The sequence below is a fragment of the Camelus dromedarius genome, chromosome 2, assembly GCF_036321535.1.
Source record: "Camelus dromedarius isolate mCamDro1 chromosome 2, mCamDro1.pat, whole genome shotgun sequence".
Taxonomy (NCBI): Eukaryota; Metazoa; Chordata; class Mammalia; order Artiodactyla; family Camelidae; genus Camelus; species Camelus dromedarius.
The window spans coordinates 28,019,733-28,038,620 of record NC_087437.1 but is presented as its reverse complement, the minus strand read 5'-3'; the positions used below and the strand labels follow the sequence as shown (position 1 = coordinate 28,038,620).

Here is an 18,888-nt window from a genome sequence, read left to right as displayed (position 1 = left end):
ACAGTTAAAAAAAAACAATTTATTTCACATAAAACATCTTCAAACTTACCCTATTTCATTACTCAATAATTTATTTTTCCACAATTATTTTTAAATACATATTGTTATATTGAGATTTGGTATATGTATACAAATATATGTATGTGTATGTGTGTATATTTATATATAAAATATATTGGTATATAAGCATATGTGTATACATATATGTATATACACATACACATTTTTTTTACTTATGCTTCTCCCATTACTATTTAGTCACTCATATTTGGAGTATTTTCTTATACTGACGCTTTGCCAATCTCAAGGACCAGATTAACCAAATGTAAATGCTTTTGTCTGGCTAAAATAAGCTGTCACTACCCTCTCATCAAAACATCAACAGATCCAGGTATCTTTAATATATAATTGTTTAGACTTTATTGTCTTGGACTAAGGAGTTGGGTTATGCATTAAGCAATATATTTTACAATGGTAGAAAGGTGACACTGAACTGGGACAAAAATATTTAGAAAGAGTAACAACTTCGTTCATACTAGCAATAAATGGAGCTTCTCCAAGGATCTGAAACCATGCTGAGTAAAGCCTTGATGTTAAACAAGCAGACATTTCTTCTAATTGCAATAAAATGTATCAAGCAACAAAAATGAAAGTAATGTAAGAAAATAGATATTTTTAAATGATAACAACAACAGAAAAATATAATCTAATACACTCTAAGAAACAAAGGTGAGTGAATTACCCTGAGACTAATTCATTGACAATAACAATTACATACATGCAGATTTAGGAAGACTTTTGCCTATAAAACATGCATTCCTAACATGAATCCATTGGGTATTAGTTCTTTTTTCCTGAAACATGGGGGCTTACATTTTACTATATTGATCAGATTTTTACTACAGGTTTTCATCTAGCCAACTAATATACTGGTTGGCTAGCCTATAACCAATTTTCATAAACAGAAAAGAAACTGTCCCATGGAATGCACCCTCCACGTGGCTATGGACCACCTGGACTCCAGAATTCCGAAGTCGAGTAACGTACATGAGCCCATCATCTCTTAAGACATCATATTGACAAGTGATGATATAGGTCAGGGGTAAATTACGCAACTTGTTGTCATCAGCTAGCAAAGGTGAAGCTTTCACATCTAGAAAACCTGGATATTTTTTAGCCAGCTCTGAACTGCCATGAGTTGGAGTCTTATAAATGTGGCCTTTCTTAAACTTCTCAGGAAGCAAAGAACTCCAGTTAACTAATTTGAACTGATGAATTGATTCCAGAGGTATATGTTGGTTAGAAAGCATTGCTTTCTCAAGTGACCTATCTGTAGTAAAATACTCACTCCAGAATCTGACCATGAGTGATTTGGACAGAATTGGAAAATGTGAATTTTCTCTATATGATGGTAAATCCATATCAAAATTCTGAAGGGCAGGATATATTAAAGACTGGACCTTGAGTTTGATCTTGACATCTGGGTCTTCTAATAGCTGAAAAAAATCAGAATATGTTGCTTAAATGAACACTTTAATAAAAAAAAATGCACTGTAAAAAATGTATTCTAAAATTTAAAATCCTTAAAAAAATACACAATATTTTGATAAAAAATAAGAATCTTAATATCAAATAAATTTTAGTACTAGATATTCATAAATTAATTTCCAAAACAAAAATAATCTGTACCACTCTCCTCATAGGATGTGAAAGAGGATCTTTTATTATAATGTGAATTTTATACCAATATAACCTAAACTTATAATCTGAGGCATTGAATATGTTTGATCCTCTTTTTCATTAAGAATATTTTAAATAGCTAATTATGTCAACAAGCATTGAAATGGGAAGGAGATAGCTCTGAAACTGAAGAGATGTTCAATGTTTGATAAAACTAAACCATGTGGAATTATTAATTTTTAATTTTTTTGAGTAATGCTCTATCTTTTCTAGATCTAGTCCTTTTTTTTTCCCAGGAGCAATAGAATTTTAAGTTTTCTTCTAAGCTAATTTATCCTTCAATGTGCTTCTGCTACTGGGACAAAATGATTATTCTGTCAGTCATAAAATATGTATCTAGTAACCCATTTTTTTTTATTATTATTATTGCACACTAATGTTTGGGTAAATTAAAAATTTCAGAATTTCAAAAGATTTTTTTTTCCAAACACTACCAACTTTAACTTGTACACACCTGAAGCACTGGTATACTCAAGAAGTGTCAAACTGATTAGCACACTAAAAAAATGGCATTGCCTGCTTATCATTTAGAGCACTGGCCAGGACTTCAGGTACAATGGTAGTGAGTTTGTAACCAATCTCAAAGAGAATACTTTTAATAACTACCCATTAAATACGACATTTCTTTTAAGGGTTTTTGTTTTTTTTTTTTAAGTATTTTTTCAAATTTAGGAAATTCTCTTCTATTCACAGCTTTCTAATGTTTCATCTTTATAGATGCTTAAAATTATCTGTAAACAATTTACTTTTATTGAGATAATTATATAATTTTCTTCTTTAAATTATTAACTTGGAGAATTGTATTAAGAATTATTTTAATATTAAACCTATCACACTCTACTAGAATAAACTCAAGATAATCATGATATATTACCCTTTTAACGTATTGCTTAATTTTGTTTGGTAGTATTTTAGTTCAGGATTTTGTATCTATGTTCATAAATGTGAATGTCTGATATTTCCTTCTTGAACTGGCCTTGTCAGGTTAAGAATCAAGGTATATTAGCTTCTCAAAATGTAACTTTTCCAACTTTTTGGATTCCTTTTTAGAAGTAGAGCTATGTCTTTAAAAAAAAATACTTGTTAGAATTTGTGTTTAAAGCTGTTTGATCCTGAAGTCTGTGTGGTCTGTGTGTGTGCGTGTGTGTGTCTGTGTGTGTGTGTGTGTAAATATATTAAAATGATCATCCAATTTATTTCATGATAATAGGATAATCTTTGTTTTATATTTTCCTAGAGTCAGTTCTTCTTCAATAAATCTTTCCATTTCAAATAAATATAAATGTATATTATTGCAGTAAAGATGTTCAAAGTATATGCTATTGTATTTTTTAAATATCTGCCAAGATATTTAGTTATATTCCCCTTTTCATTCCCTGTATTGGTTTATTAAGATACCCCTCTATTTTTTGGGTCAGTCTCACCAGAGATTAATTATTTTTAATACTTTTTTCAAGGAACCACATTTGGTGACTTTGTTGATCCTATTGTGTCTGTTCTATTTCACCTCTTATGTTCTCATCTTTCTCATCTCCTTTTTCTCTCATTTCATCTTTCCTTCTACTTTTTAGACCTTTTTTAAAAATTTCATGAAATGGATGCTGACTTGTTAATTTTAGTAATTTTTATATATTTATTTAAGACTGTATATTTTCCTCTGGGTACTGATACAGCTGTATTTCCTAGAGCATAATGTGTAATATTTTTATTATAATGCAGTTCAAAAGATTTTCAGATTTTCATTGTGATTTCTTCTTTCACATTTGGATTAATCAGGAAGGTATTTTAACTTCAAAACATATGGGGTTTTCTAGTGATATTTTATTAGTTATCCAAAGCATTATTCTAACTATGGAGAGAGACATAATCAAAACAACTTGATTTCTCAAATTCAATTGTGCATACAAATCACTTGAAATTCTTGTTACTATTCATACTATTACTTGTTACTATTCATTCATTCAGGAAGTCTATGGTAAGACCCATGATTTTGCATCTCTAACAAGTGCCCAGATGCTGCTAATGCTGCTAGTCCACAGACTCTGCTATGCATATAGCAGGTCTATCTGGTTTCAGTCCTTTGAATTGATTGAGACTTGGTTTATGACTCCACATATGCTTGGTTAGAAAAAATATTTTGTGTGTTTGAAAAGAATGAACATTCTGTTGTTTATTATTTTATATTCATTAGTTCAAATTTGTTAGGCTGTTCTAACAATTACTGAAAGAGGTTAGTAAAATTCTTCCGCTATTGGTATTAATTAGTTTATTTTTCCATTAATTTTGCTCTGTGTATTTTGAGACTATGTTACTAATTGCATATAAATTCATAGGGTTTTTCCATCTTCCAGTTGAGTGGAATTATAATTAGGAATGTTGCATGTTAACTCTAGTAATAGTTTTTTTCTAACACTATTTAATCTGATTATAAAATAACTATACTAATTAGTATTTGCATGACATATCTTTTACTATCCTTTTTCTTTCTGCCTATCTATATACCTAAATTTTACTGCATCTTGTTCACACAACTTATGTTGGGTTTTTAAATTTTACTCAGTTTGCCATTTTTTGTATTCTATCTGAATTTTTAGTCCACCTACATTAAAATTTTTATTAATATATTTGGTTTAAGTTTATTAAATTTATTTATTATTGTGCATTCTGTTTGTCTCACCTATTCCATGAGTTTTTTTTCCTCTCTTTTGCATTCTTTTGGAATATTGTTTTATCATTCCATGATATCACCCTATGATATCTTATTTGTACATTTTTAAAGAATTCTTTTATAGGTTACACTATGGATTAAAATCAAATTCATTAATTTATCAGTGTCCATTATTATATCTTTATTATCTTCTTAGACAATAGAAAGTTATTAGAACACTTTAATATTTTGTTTATTCTCTTCATGTACTGGCTATTGTCATTGTGTATATTAATTTCTTTCTATTTTTAAATCTCACAGGACACAATTGTTATTGTTTTATACAGTCAATGTTTATTTTCACTTTGGTTTGTCAATATATTTACCATTTTTTTCCTGCTCTTTATTCTTCCTGCCTTTTTGATACTCTGTTTGAGGTTAATATTCCTCTGCCTGAACTAATCCTCTTTAAAATCCAAAGTGACAGAGGGAGGATATGGCCCAGTGGTAAAGTGTGTGCTTAGTAGGCATGAGGTCTTGGGTTCAATCACCAGTACCTTCATTTAAAACAAATAAACAAACAATAAAACCCACATAAGTAAATAAATTTAATTACCCCCCCAAAATCCCCCCCAAAAATCCAAAATGACAGTATACTGGGTTGTGAATTCTCTTGAATTTTTATTTCTCAAAAAATATCCTCATTTTGTCCTTAGAATAGAAGGATATATTCGTATTAGTCTTTCTCACCACATTCTTAATGTCTGTTCTCATTATTTTGTATTTTCTATCTTTTAATCTCTCTGTTCAATATTATAAATAATTCTTCTGATCCGTCTTCCAGTTTGCTATATTGTTACATTGCAGTCAATCTATAACAAACACCTACATTGTAACACAAGGAGTGTAACCTTAATAAAAACTGTGGACTTTGGATGACTATGATGTGTCAATATAAGTTCATTAATTGTAACAAATGTACCACTCTGATGGGGGATGTTGATATTGGGGGAGGCTATGTATGTGTGACAGAGAGTATATTGAAAATGTCTTACCTTTCTCTCAATTTTGTTGTGAATCTAAACTGCTCTAAAAATATAAAGTCTTTAAAAAGCGTACATTGAAAGTATGTTTGATGATTAGCATTTTCATTTTTTGAAGTTTTATTTGTTTACTTTTCAAATATCTCATATTACTTTCTATAGTTTCTTCCATGAACGTATTTCCAACTTTTAAAATACATTTTTTATTTACATTAAATACATTCCATTAAAGCGTTTTTTCTAATGATAACAATATCTGAATCTGGGCTATATATTTTTTTCTGTTAACTAGTTCTTATTTTCCTCTTTGTCTGTGCTTACCTTCAACTCTCTATTGATTATTGAAATAAAAAATTAGTTTAGGAATAAATTAAAACCTGGGATCATGTTGCCTTCTTTTAGTGATGACCTGTATTTGTTTCTGGCAAGCACACATACATATATTATAGTATATACTCAGGTTATATACAATATTCTGACTTCGCAATTACAGGTACTGTTATCATTTATGATTTTCTCTCAGTAAAAATGCCAGTATAGTACATAGGAAATTGTGTCAGCATTTTACATAAAAAAAGTATTAAAGTATGAAATTATTCTTCTCAATGTTCCATAAATAAGTAAAAGAAAAATATTTATATATTATATTCATAATTTAAATGTATGAATCAAAAATTATTAAATAAAAGATAAAAGAAAATACAGTAAGTGAAGATGTTGAGCATTTTACCTGCTGAGTCACGGCTGCAGCTAAATTTCCTCCAGCACTATCTCCAGAGATACCAACTCTTCTGGGATCTACACCGTAGTTTTCAAGAACGTTGGGGTGTAAAAACCATTTTAATGCAGTGTATACATCTTCAAATTGAATAGGAAAATGATACTTTGGGGCTAGTCTGTAGCTGTAGATAGAAAAACAATATTCCTCAATCACCGATTTTTAGTCACATACCAAAACAAGGTATGTACTCCTGATCCAAAACCAAAAATAAAATTTTGTTTTTACTAATATATTTGAATGTTTTCTATTAACTGAAAACCGTGCTCTTCCTAATCATAAAATCTGACTGACAGTCACTAAATACTGCCATTTTTTGGTAATCAAAATGTAAAGTTTGAATGCAAAATTTCGTTCAATCTTGAGGAAAATGTCCTAGCAGTTATCTTTTCCTAGCTAAAAATATTTATAGAATGATGTTTTTGATAATTGCCAAATCTTTTTGTAAAGAATCAGTCATTATTATTACTTATTTGCATTTCCAGAATTACTTTTCCAGCCTTATCAAAATAGTTCAATTTCGCATGACTATTACATATTAGTCCATTAATTCTGCATTTTTTAAGGTTTAAGTAGATTCTCACAGAGAATGTGTTCTATAGAAAATTAAAACCCCTCTACTTTTTCTAAAGTGTGCTCTAGAATGGACTTTGAGATATGTTCTGTCTTAACTTTCATGGTTATCTTCGGTAATGGTTGCTTTCATCAATGGATTACTAGGTTCTAGGCACCATTCCAAGCACTGTTAAATGATTATAACATTTAATCCCTGTATCAATGCTGAAATATGCAAATTATTATTATTTAGAGTTAAATATTTTTAAGATATCACATAGTCACCAATTTGTAGAGCCTACATTTAATCCCAGTCCTCTGGCTCCAAAGTCCTCATCCTTAATATTCTGCTAATTATAGGGGAAAAAAGTCCAGAGATGGTAGTTAAGTCCATGTGATACTATAGGCTAATTTCACTTGAACAACTTCTTGACTTTCTGGCCTTTGTTCCTTCTTGAAAAATGTGTGTATGTCTTTTCTCTCTGATACTGGACTGGACAGTCTCTGACATTAGGTTTCTCTGTCCACACTCAGTGTCATCAGTGACAAAGATGAATTTTTGGCATAATGAGACACTCTATATAGTTGATTATATATTGATATGTAATGCATGTGGCCTAAAATCAAATCAACACAGCTCTTACTTGGTTGATACGATAACTGCATCAAGTTTGTCTGCTGTCCATCTTGATAGAAGGTCATAGCTTTCATAAGCTGAAATAAAAGAAAAAAAACTGGACTACTAATGAGAATTAAAAAATACTGCTAAGAGTAAAGTTTACTGTGATAACTTTATTTTTCTGCCCGTTATCTTGAAATATTACCTAAAGAAAAATCTAATACTTGGTTCATGTTGATAAATGCACATACTCACATCTCAATAGAATGTGAATCATTCTTTTTGGTGACCCTTCAACTTGCCCTTGATTGGCTTTCCTTTCCATTTGCTAAAATTTTTAATTGTTTATCCCAAACTAGCTTTGTTTAGCTGCCTATTATGTGACTGCCATGTAGTTAGAGTCTGGGAATGCAAATTTGAAGAGATATATTCTCTAACTTTAAGGAGCTCATATCTATGGAGGTACAGGAGTAGAAATATAGGTCAAGAACAAACTACAAAAAATAACTGCCTTAACTGAGGTGAGTAGAAAGTAGTGTTGAGATATAGGGAGAGATTTCTCATTAATCTTCCCAGGGGTTCTGAGTAGAATTTAGAAAGGATTTGAGTAGATTAGACACTGCAAGTTTGTATAAATATTTCCTATGAGAAGTGTGTGTGTGTGTGTGTTGGAAATTGGCACTCACACAGGTACAAGTTTAGCAAAATAAGTTTGAGGAGGAAAGCTTTGAGTAGTGGGGCCTGTTTGAAAAACTGTGGTAAAACAATTTTTTTAGAAACACAACTTTATCAACAGCAGTTAATGATACCTCTTATTGATAGTAATCAGACAGCACCTCTGTCAGTTCCTTTCTGTATTCCCACTGCCAACATACAGTCTCTCCACAGAAGGGCTTCTTTTTCTTCCCTCTCATAGCAAGACTTGTCCCTCCTTCTCTGTGTTGGCGAAACTTGGCCCTCAGATCTCTAAACTCATTTAATCTGACTGAAAGGCCTTCTGCTCAGTTGATCATCCAGACTCTACTTTCCCTTCAAGCCTCAGTGCAACTACAAGCTAAAAACCCTTTTCCTTCCCCAGCATCTTCACAACTGTTCCAAAGAATTTTGCCCCTGTTTATAGATAGAAGGGTGTCCTTTTATAACTTAAGTCTTTCATTTGGTTCTAATTTTTTGAGAATCAGAAGTTTGCATGGTTGTGCTGGGCATTCATAGTATTTAGCACAGAATATTCCATATTAATATTCCTATTGGGTGAATGTTTAAATAAAGATTAGTGTCACGTATGGTAATTCATCATATGGTAATACAGCATTTGGATTTCTATATCTTCTGGTGGTATCTGACAGGTCTTAGTCACAAGGAATTCTTAGTCACAAGGAATGACTGTCAGTTCTTCCCTCACCATTTGAAAATAACTTCATGCCTGCACTCTCTAAGTCACCCAATCTAGAACACTGGTAATCAGAATCCCCTTTAGGCTTAGGGAACTGGGACTCTGCTCTGGGCCCCACACTTTAGAAGATCTGTTTGGACTTCTCTGATTGCCTGCTTCCCCATTGGGCATAAATCCAGCAGGGCAAAGTGGCATGTCTTTCCCTTGCAAACCACACTCTCAGGGTCCTGAACCTTGAGCCTTGAACAGTCTTTTTACTTTTAATCTGATCCTGTCCATTGTAATATCCTACATAAAAAAAGATCCTAAATGTTTTATTTCAGCATAAAAACTAAACTATTTTTCTGGAGTACATTTGATCTGGGAAAGGGATAGAAATGTTGTTGGAGAAAAAAATAAATGGGAGAAAAACATTATTTAGTCCTTCACTGTTAAGCAGGAGATGATTGCAAGAAATCATACTAAACCTTAACATTTAATTTAAATAAATGTAAAGTCTTTCCACCTCTATATGGGCACATTAGGAAAGCATACTTGGAAAACAATTATTGGAGCCTTGAAAGATAAATAAGACATTTCTAGCAATATATTAGTAACCTCAAAAGACAAAAATTTTTCTGTTTGCCAAGGAGCTTAATCTTCATTCTGTAAAATTTGCAAGTTTGTCAGTGCACGGTAGGATCAGAAACTCTTATAATTTTTGTAATAAAAATGTTTTAAATTCTAAATGTTAATAAACTTTAGATTGAGATTTCAAAAGCTACATTAATTCATGTTTCTTTAATGAAAATAATTTCAGAAGCAGGAACATATTTAATTGTAGATCATAATACGAGAATAGTTAATTATATTATATGAAGTGAATTTTCCATCATATCACCTTACCATTACTACCCCAACACCAGCCACCACCATGGATATAAAACAAGCCTCTTCTTAAAGATTTTGGCTTCCGTTGGGGCACATATATACGGACAGGAATGTCATTAAATGTTGTATCTCTCACAGTTACATTTTCATCTGATGTTGGTGGAACACTTTGAAACCTTGAAAAGAACATCATGGATTCCATGGAGTTGTTTAATCCCAATATTTCAGCAAACAGGGACTAAAATGAAACACAAATATACACAAACATTCTCAGTGTCAAAAATGTTTTGAACAAAGAAGTACACACTAATATTCAATGTGATCCCAAAGTCTTAATTATGTACTCTCAGAAAAAGCAGCCATGATACCACTGGAACATACAGAAATCCAAATGCTATATATATATAATGAACTACCATAAGTGACACTAATCTTTATTAAACATTGACCCGATGGGAATAGTAATACGGAATATATCTTTCTGCGCTAAACAGTGTGAATGCCCAGCAGAACAAGGCAAAATTTTGATTCTCAAAAAATTCAGAGCCAAATGAAAGACTTAAGTTATAAAAGGACACCCTTCTATCTATAAACAGGGGCAAAATTCTTTGGAATAGTTGTGAAGATGCTGGGGAAGGAAAAGGGTTTTTAGCTTGTAGTTGTCCTGAGGCTTGAAGGGGAAGTAGAGTTTGGCTGATCAACTGAGCAAAAGGCCTTTCAGTTAGAGTAAATGAGTTTAGCCTAGAGAAAAACAAAAATGTGATGACAGAGAACTACAAGTCATTTGCTATTCCAGATTCCATGAGGATAAATGAGAGGAAAGAGTCCTTAAGAATTTAATAGAATATACTCACATATATTAAAAATTTAAGAAACCCAGAAACTATCATTAGATACACTGATACATTCATTTTGGTTAAGATTAAGAATTTATATTAATAAAAATATCTTATAAAGCAATTGAAAAGATAAGCCACAATGTGAATAATGATACTTGCAATACTTTAAATAAGAAAATACTAGTATCTAGAATACAAACAAACTCACAAAAAATAAGAAACAGACTAACGATTTGATAGACAAAAGACTTTAATATTTGTTTTATGAAAGGCCTAGAATGACTGGGGCTCCAAGGAACAAAAGTACTCATTTTTCAAGTATATAATTTAAAAGGAATGGTTTATATGACAAGATGGTGGAATAAGCACTATTTTAATCTCCCCTTATTTCTCCAAATTTTATTAAAATGATGGTAAAAGAGAAATCTTAATACAGTTATGTTAAGAAAGCAAAATACAGTCAGCCCTCTATAACTTAGGGTTTAGATCTCAGACTGGTTGAAACCACGTTTGCAAAACCCACTGATAGGAGGAATGACTGCATTCATTGTTCTATACAATTTTATATAAGATACCTGAGCATCCACAGATTTTGGTATCTGAGGGGGCTCCTGCAACCAACCCCTGCCCCCTCTGATAATGAGACATAACTGTATGATCATAGACGCTTCTGAAAAAAAGGCTTATTATCAGGAATCATAATGACAAAAAGGTTAGTTCTCCAAGCAGACATAGCAATCCTAAAATGTGTATGTATACACTAATAGGGCTTCATAATACAGGAAATAAGAACTGAAAAAACTGAAAGGAGAAATAGAAATATCCAGAATTATCCGTTGGAAATTGGCACTCCTATCTCATTAATTGACAAAGTAAATAGGAAAATGGTAAGCATATAGAAAATTTGAAAAACTCTATCAACCCAAAAGAATTAATCAACATATTGAGGACATTCCAATGACAGCAGAAATACACATTCTTTTCAACTGCATGTAGAACTTTCACAAAGATATGCCACATGAAAAAAAGAAAAAAGACATATCACATGACAAATTTGGGAAAGAAAATCTCAACAAGTTAAAAAGGATTAAAATCATACAGAGTATGTTCTCTGTCCATACTATAATTAAAATAAAAATCAGAAACATAATTATTTATGGGGAAATTAAACAACAAACTTTTAAATAACTCATTGGTCAAGGAAGAGATACATCTGGACAAATTGAAAAAAAAATATTTTGAACCAATTGAAAATGAAACCATAGCATAACAAAATTTGTAGAATGCAGATAAAGCACTGATTGGAATAAAATGTATAGCTTTAAATAAATATATTAGAAGAGAAGAAAGGTCTAAGGGGAGTGATCTAAGCTTCCTCCACTAAGAATTTAGAGTTAGATTAGAAAATTAAACTCAAAAGTATGGAGGAAAGACTAAAGAGGGAAAAAATCCAAAAATCAATAAAAAGGAAAACAGGTAAAGAGAACTAAAAAAGAACTAAAGATTGATTCTTTGAAAAGAAACCATACAATTGATCACCCTCTAATCAGACTAATCAGAAATAAAGAGATGATGTAATTTACCAATAACAGAAGTAAGTTAAATGACACTATTTTAGATGCTCAGGCTGGTAGGCACAGTAGGCAGCAGTGTGTGTGCTCAGTGTGTGCTCAGATCAACTGGCCTGACCACCTAGCAGGTGTGCAGTGTACAGCACGGTGGGACTGGCTGAGGCCAGGAACTGGGAGAAAGGAGAGGCTCTGCAAGGGTGCAGTATAGGGATCGTTATGGGAAGCTGACGTGTCCGTTCATCCTTAGATGCCACAAATATTAAATCTCTTGCTTAAGCACTGGGACAGGACAGTGTTTAACCAATTAAACTGTCATTAGATTATTACAAAATAAAAGTGTAAACATAGACATTGCAATTAAGAACAGCAGAAATTATTAGAATTCTTCAAATTATTTGATCTCTGGTTTTGAAAACTGCTACAACACTGCAAAGCAAATATCCACGGGCTCAGAAATTGAAAATAAATTTAAAGATTGCTGTATTTGTTAGAAAAGACCACTACTGTCATATGAAGCTTTGGGTGAGTTAATGAGGAAGACATTTAAAAATTAATCTTCTTTTAAATTGAGCATAAAGCAACTAAACACATAAACAGGTATTTTGAATTATATGCGAACCATGAAGCTACTTTCAGTTTCTTATACAACCTCCCCAAATTATTGGTAATGTCAGAGGAAACATTAAAATTCCACTCTATAAATGTACATTTAAAGTTAAATTCAGACTTACATAAAACTGATTTGTATGAAGAATTAAATCTTTTAAGAAAAATTGTTTTATAAGAATCATCAGCTCTAGATTTACTGAAATTTATATTTTGAAATAATTGATCAGAAATGTATCACAATGTTGTCACAGCCTATAAAATACTCTTCATAGCTCTACTAACAGCTGCATTGGCAAAATAATTCCAGTGATGCAAGAATGGCTCCATATCTGCAAGTCAATCAGTGTGATACACTACATTAACAAATTAAAGAATAAAAATCATATGATCATCTCAATAGATGCAGAAAAAGCTTTTGACAAGATTCAATATCCATTTATGATAAAAACGCTCAACAAAGTAGGTATAGAGGGATATATTTCAATGTAATAAAGGCCATATATGTCAAACCTACGGCCAATGTCATAATCAACATGAAGCATTTTCTCTAAGACCAGGAACAAGATAAAGATACCCACTCCCACTACTTTTATTCAAAATACTATTGGAAATACAAGCTATAGCAACCAGAAGAGAAAAGGAAATAAAAGGAATCCAAATTAGAACAGAAGAAATAAAACTGTCACTGTATGCAGATGGCATATTATATAGAGAAAATTGTAAGGATGCCACCAAAAAACTATTAGAACTAATAAATGAATTCAGTAAAGTTGCAGGATACAAAATTAATAACCAGAAATCTACTGCAATTCTATACACTAACAGCAAATTATGAGGAGAAATTAAGAAAACAATTCAATTTACAATTGAATCAAAAAGAATAAAATACCAAGAAATAAATCTAACCAAGGAGCTAAAAGACTTGTACTGGAAAACCATAAGACATTGATGAAATAAATTGAAGATGATACAAACATATGGAAAGAGATATTGTGCTTATAGATTGCAAGAACTGATACTGGTATAAATGACCATACTCCCTAAGGCAACTTGCAGAATCAATGCAATCCTAATGGCACTTCTCACAGAACTAGAACAAAGAACTCTAAAATTTGTATGAGAACACAAAAGACCCAAAAGAGCCAAAACAATCCTGAGAAAGATGAACAAAGCTGGAGTCATCATGCCCCCTGATTTCAAAACACACTACAAAGCTATAGTAATCAAAACAGTATGATACTGGGGAAAAAAATCCGATGTATACATCAATGGAATAGAATACGGAGCCTAGAAATAAACCCACACTTATATGGGCAATTAATTTATGACAAAGGAGGCAAGAATATACAATGGGGAGAAGATAGCCTCTTCAATAAATGGTATTGGGGAAACAAGAGCTACATGCAAGAGCTACATGCAAAATGTAAGACCTGAAACCATAAAACTCCTAAAAGAAAACACAGGCAGTATGCTCTTTGACATCAGTCTTATTAACAATATTTTTTGGATATGTCTATTCAGGCAAGGGAAACAAAAGCAAAAATAAATCAAGCTAAAAAGCTTTTGCACACTGAAGGAATCTATCAGCAAGACAGAATGGGAGAAGACAGTTGCAAATGATATAACTAATACAGGGTTAATATCCAAGATATGCAAAGATTATTAAAATTGTGATCTTGTATTTGTCAAAAGCAACTGATTTCACTTTCAATTACATGAACTGAAAATGAAGTTGCTAAAAGTATATTTTATTTACTTAATAAATTTATAGAAAAGCAAGCCAGAAAAACCTTGTGATCAATCAAAACATTACATTAATAAATTATTTATCATTCACTGTAATATGTAACTTACATCAAGCTTTTTTTTGAAATTTGTAACTTTATGTTATTATTCATGTATCACTATTACCCCTATCATATTTCATGAGTAATAAAATGTCTTTAAGGGAAAAAGCTTTATGTTTTAATATCTTTGTGCTTTTTTCCCTACCTTTTGTACAAGGGTTCTTGCATTTTTATTTTGCACTGGACTCGACAAATTATATAGCCAGCTCTGATGTGTACTTTGATATACACATGTGGATGGTATCGGTGCACAGGTCAGGGGCTAGACTAATATTTTGCTCCCATAATGGAGCATATATGCCAGTCCTTATCATGAACACCAGTGCACCTATAAAAACTGCAACAAAGCTGGCAGTTACAAAGGTGAAGCCATCTGATACTTCCTTAGTCTCATGCAAGCATTCCCGGACATGTCACACAATAGCAGCAGTATGACTCAGCTTAAAGGCTAACTGGGAAAGTTTCTGTTTCCTGAGCTTCTTAGGAGAATCTAAGGGCCCCCTGACTAATAGCTTAGTGACTGTCGTGAAGTTAGCAGACAAATTGGCCCCTTCCCACTTCATAGCTCTCTCCTGCTTTCCTTTATACAGGTGGTGCTCCTGCCAGTGAGAAATGCTGGGGGGCGGGGGTGCCTTCAATAAACTGTTTTAAATGTAAATGGATATATGTCCATGAATGACTGAAAAATTGTGCTGAACACTGGAATTTGACACAACATTGTAAAATGATTATAAATCAATAAAAAATGTTAAAAAAAATAAATGTAAATGGCTATAGTAATGCGCTACATTGATTTACAGCAGGTTTGGTCACAGGTTAGCAAGTTGTTTTTCTACAGCAAAAAGTTAAATTTATTTGGTGGCCTTTTGTTCCCCAATGTTCAATAACAGTACATTTCATAAATTATACTTTTGGGGGGTCAGGTTATGTTATCTAGATGGAGCACATCAAATTTGTTGCCTTTCTATTCCGCTAGAACTCCTCAGTGTCCATAATGTCAGAGACATCAAAACCTGACATTCTAAGTTTGTGAGCAGATTCCAGGATTCTTAGAAAGAAAGAAAGACATTTGTTCATAAGGGGAGATAAATTTGGCAAGAATCATACAAATCAAAACTAGAATATCTTCTCTAACTCTTGAGAAGAGTCTTGATTTGTGCCTGGAAACACAATTAATCATTAACATCTATTAGAGTAAGACAAAATCTAGATTTTGGTTACCATTTACATTCTAAAATTATTTCCCCGAACAATTTGGGGACTTTTATCACAGCTGAAAATTTGGAATTCATAGGTATTCCCTGAATTGGTGAATATTTGTATAAATGCAAATGAACCTTTAACTATATGAAAAAATCCTGATTTGGGTTCATGGTAGGCTCCTATGGCAGTTTTCTAGCTTTCTTGAGTATGGAACTCCTAGATTGCTAATTCTGCTCTCATTTTGGCCACCCGCTGTGCATTTAAAGGAATGTAGCCCTTTTGCATTGAGTGCACCATCAACCTTTTTCTTAGAGCTCTATACTCTTCACTTCACCTACCTACATCTGATGTATTTTGATAGATAAGTAGGTGGCTCCTTCTCAGAGGCCTGATTTGCATTCATCTTTTATACAAATCTCTAATCACTAGAGACTTTAAAAGAAATGAAGAAATGATACTGGATAGCAAGCTGGAGAAAGTAAAGTTCATTCTATACCTCTTATTTTTTATTAATATAAATTTCAGTTGAGCAAGATTTAAATGTAAAAAGAAAAGTACTGGAAGAGACTATGGGTGAATTCTACTGTAATCCTGGGGAAGGCCTTTCCAACTGCTTATCAAAGTCTAGAAGATATAATTTAAACATCGAGAAAATTATATTTCTTAAACAAAGAATAAAAAATACTTTATCATGGCCAATTTATTATATTCCTATTAAAAACTAACCGAAAACAGAATTTGCACTTCCTTTCACAAAAGCCTAATCCCTAGTATGGAAAGAAATAAGAAAGAACAAAAACCCCATTAAAAATTGGGATAATGCAGCTTTTCAGGTAGTTCAAAGAAAAGAAATACAAGTAGCTCTTAAACATGAAGGATTCTAGAACTTACTCTTACTAAGAGAAACACAAAATAAAGTTGTACTAAGATACAGTATATCATTTCTGTTGATAAAACAAAATTGAGAAAAATTACAATATACTTTGTTGAGAAGCTGACAGAACATGGAAATTTTCATACCTTTTTGGTAGGAGTGGGAAATTGTTATAGGGCAATTTTGCAATAATTAGCAAAATTCCAACTGGCTCAACAATCCTGCTTCATAGATTTATCATAGACAAAACCTGGCATCCAATTGTTTTTTTTAAGTATTATCATTTTATTGTTTGTGATAACAAAATGCTAAAAAGAACAAAAGTTTACACCTCAAGTAGTCCTTAAATGAACTATGGTTTGTACACATAATGAATCCCTTATAGCATGTAAAAGAATGAGGGGGCTTTATATGTGAAGACGTGGAAACATCTATAGGACATACAATTAAATTAAAAATGTAAAAACCACAATAGAATATTTATGTTGCTTATGTAAGAATGAAAGGGGGATAAGAATTTATCTTTTTATTACTGTATTCATTATTATTGGTATTACTTGTACAAAGAATCCCCAGGATGAATGACAAGAAGCTAATAAAACTGGTGCTCTACAGAAGATGGGGCTGAGAATAGAAGGGATAAAGAAAGGAATAGGATCAGGATGTCTCGGTGCATACCTTTTTCATATTGTTTTGATTTTTGAACTATATGGATGTATTACTATTCAAAAAATAAAATTTATTTAAATTAATTTTTTTTTCAAAAATGGAATGAGCTATGTAAAATGGTAGTGAGCTCTCAATTCTTGGAAATATGTATGTTGAGATCAAAGATTTCTTCCAGTCAGCACACTAGCATTTTTCAATCTCTACCACCAAACAATCTTTGCTGATTACTGTTATATACATAATGGAGAGACAGAGAGAGATAGACAGTGAAAGGAAGTTAATTTTGTAGTGAGAGGGTTAGAGGAATAAACTGGGTCAGGGTCCCAGTGAAGTAGTCATAATAGAGATAATAGATCTAGTGGCAATAATCCATTGCCACTAACTACACCTCTCATGGTTTTTATTAGGCATTCGTAGTCAGCCAATCTATAGCATAAGAACCTACTTGCATGTCTATAGTATATACTCCAAATCCATTATTAATGTTTAAATGTCATGGTTAACTACAGAGTAGCTCAAACATATGCCTCCTGAGCTTTGTATGAAATTTTAAAATCACACAAGAGTAGAAAAAGTAAAATAAAAATTGTCACACACATATTTTTACTTTACTGCTACTAGAATAGATCATTTTAGAAATATAACCTGAATGTCTCCTTGGTCATCTTGTTAGTGGTCTGCTTTGAGGTCATTCAGAGATATAGTAATCAGCAAATTTGACAATAGGAAGCCAAGGCAAATGTAGAACTTGAAAAGACAAAACAAAACTAGAATCTTAGAAAACTTTCCTCTCTTGATGAATAAATGTTTTCACTTACCAGATATGACGTCGTTTTAAAAATAGCATTTAACAGCATAATTTTCCATGGTTCTTCAACATTGTCTGGGAGAGGTTCATAAATATAATTTGCTATAAGGAGTCCCAATATCAGGGAGTCAAAGAATTTTTTCCCCATATTGCAACTGTTCCGTTTCTTAAACAAGACAATATTATACCTCGTTTCAGTGCCTGAGACTAAATAGACAGGGGCAAACCCCACCCAGAATTACATCATTTCTGGCCCCCAGAGTTTGCTCATTAGCACAACAGGTTATCACATGGCAGGCACTAAGGACTGGTGCTGCTGCTGAGAGCTCAAGTTTCAGTGTGCAGTTTATAAAAGTGAATACTCACATTCTGACCAGTCATGTCAAATCTGGAGACGTGTATGTTACTTCTCAAAGATTCTGAAAAATAGAGTAGAAGGACATTGCCCCTAGAAGAGAGGAAAACAAAGGGATTCATTAAAAAGTTCTGCTGCATCTTTTATGATATATTTCTATTATCTTATTGAATCTTTAATAAAAGCTAAGTAATTACATGCAAATTGATTATCTTAAGTGCTATGTAGTGATTGGAGTAGTTCTGGAGTGAATAATGGAAAACTTTGTTGCACCAAGTATTAGATCTGCTAATACTTGTTTGGTAAACTGGGGAAGGATAAAGGACTTTGTAAAATAAAATACACTGAAGCAGACTTTGTACATCCAATTTTTAAAGTGTTATTTCTCAGTTTAATATATAACTTGCTCTTTCAAATCCTATTTTGGTTAATATATAACTTCAATTGGTATGTTATTAAATAACCCTA

The 18,888-nt window shown here is 32.1% G+C and overlaps 1 protein-coding gene across 1 annotated transcript; it reads right to left on the bottom strand.

Moving 5' to 3' along the window:
• Positions 1-847: 847 nt before the first annotated feature.
• Positions 848-18,418, bottom strand: AADAC (arylacetamide deacetylase). Its single transcript, XM_010986693.3, has 5 exons — positions 18,076-18,418; positions 9,661-9,883; positions 7,408-7,477; positions 6,161-6,332; positions 848-1,496 (listed from the first exon to the last, which is right to left on the bottom strand). The coding sequence occupies exons 1-5, from the start codon at positions 18,211-18,213 to the stop codon at positions 900-902; spliced, it is 1,200 nt and encodes a 399-aa protein (XP_010984995.1). The 5' UTR covers positions 18,214-18,418; the 3' UTR covers positions 848-899.
• Between the last annotated feature and the right edge of the window lie 470 nt (positions 18,419-18,888).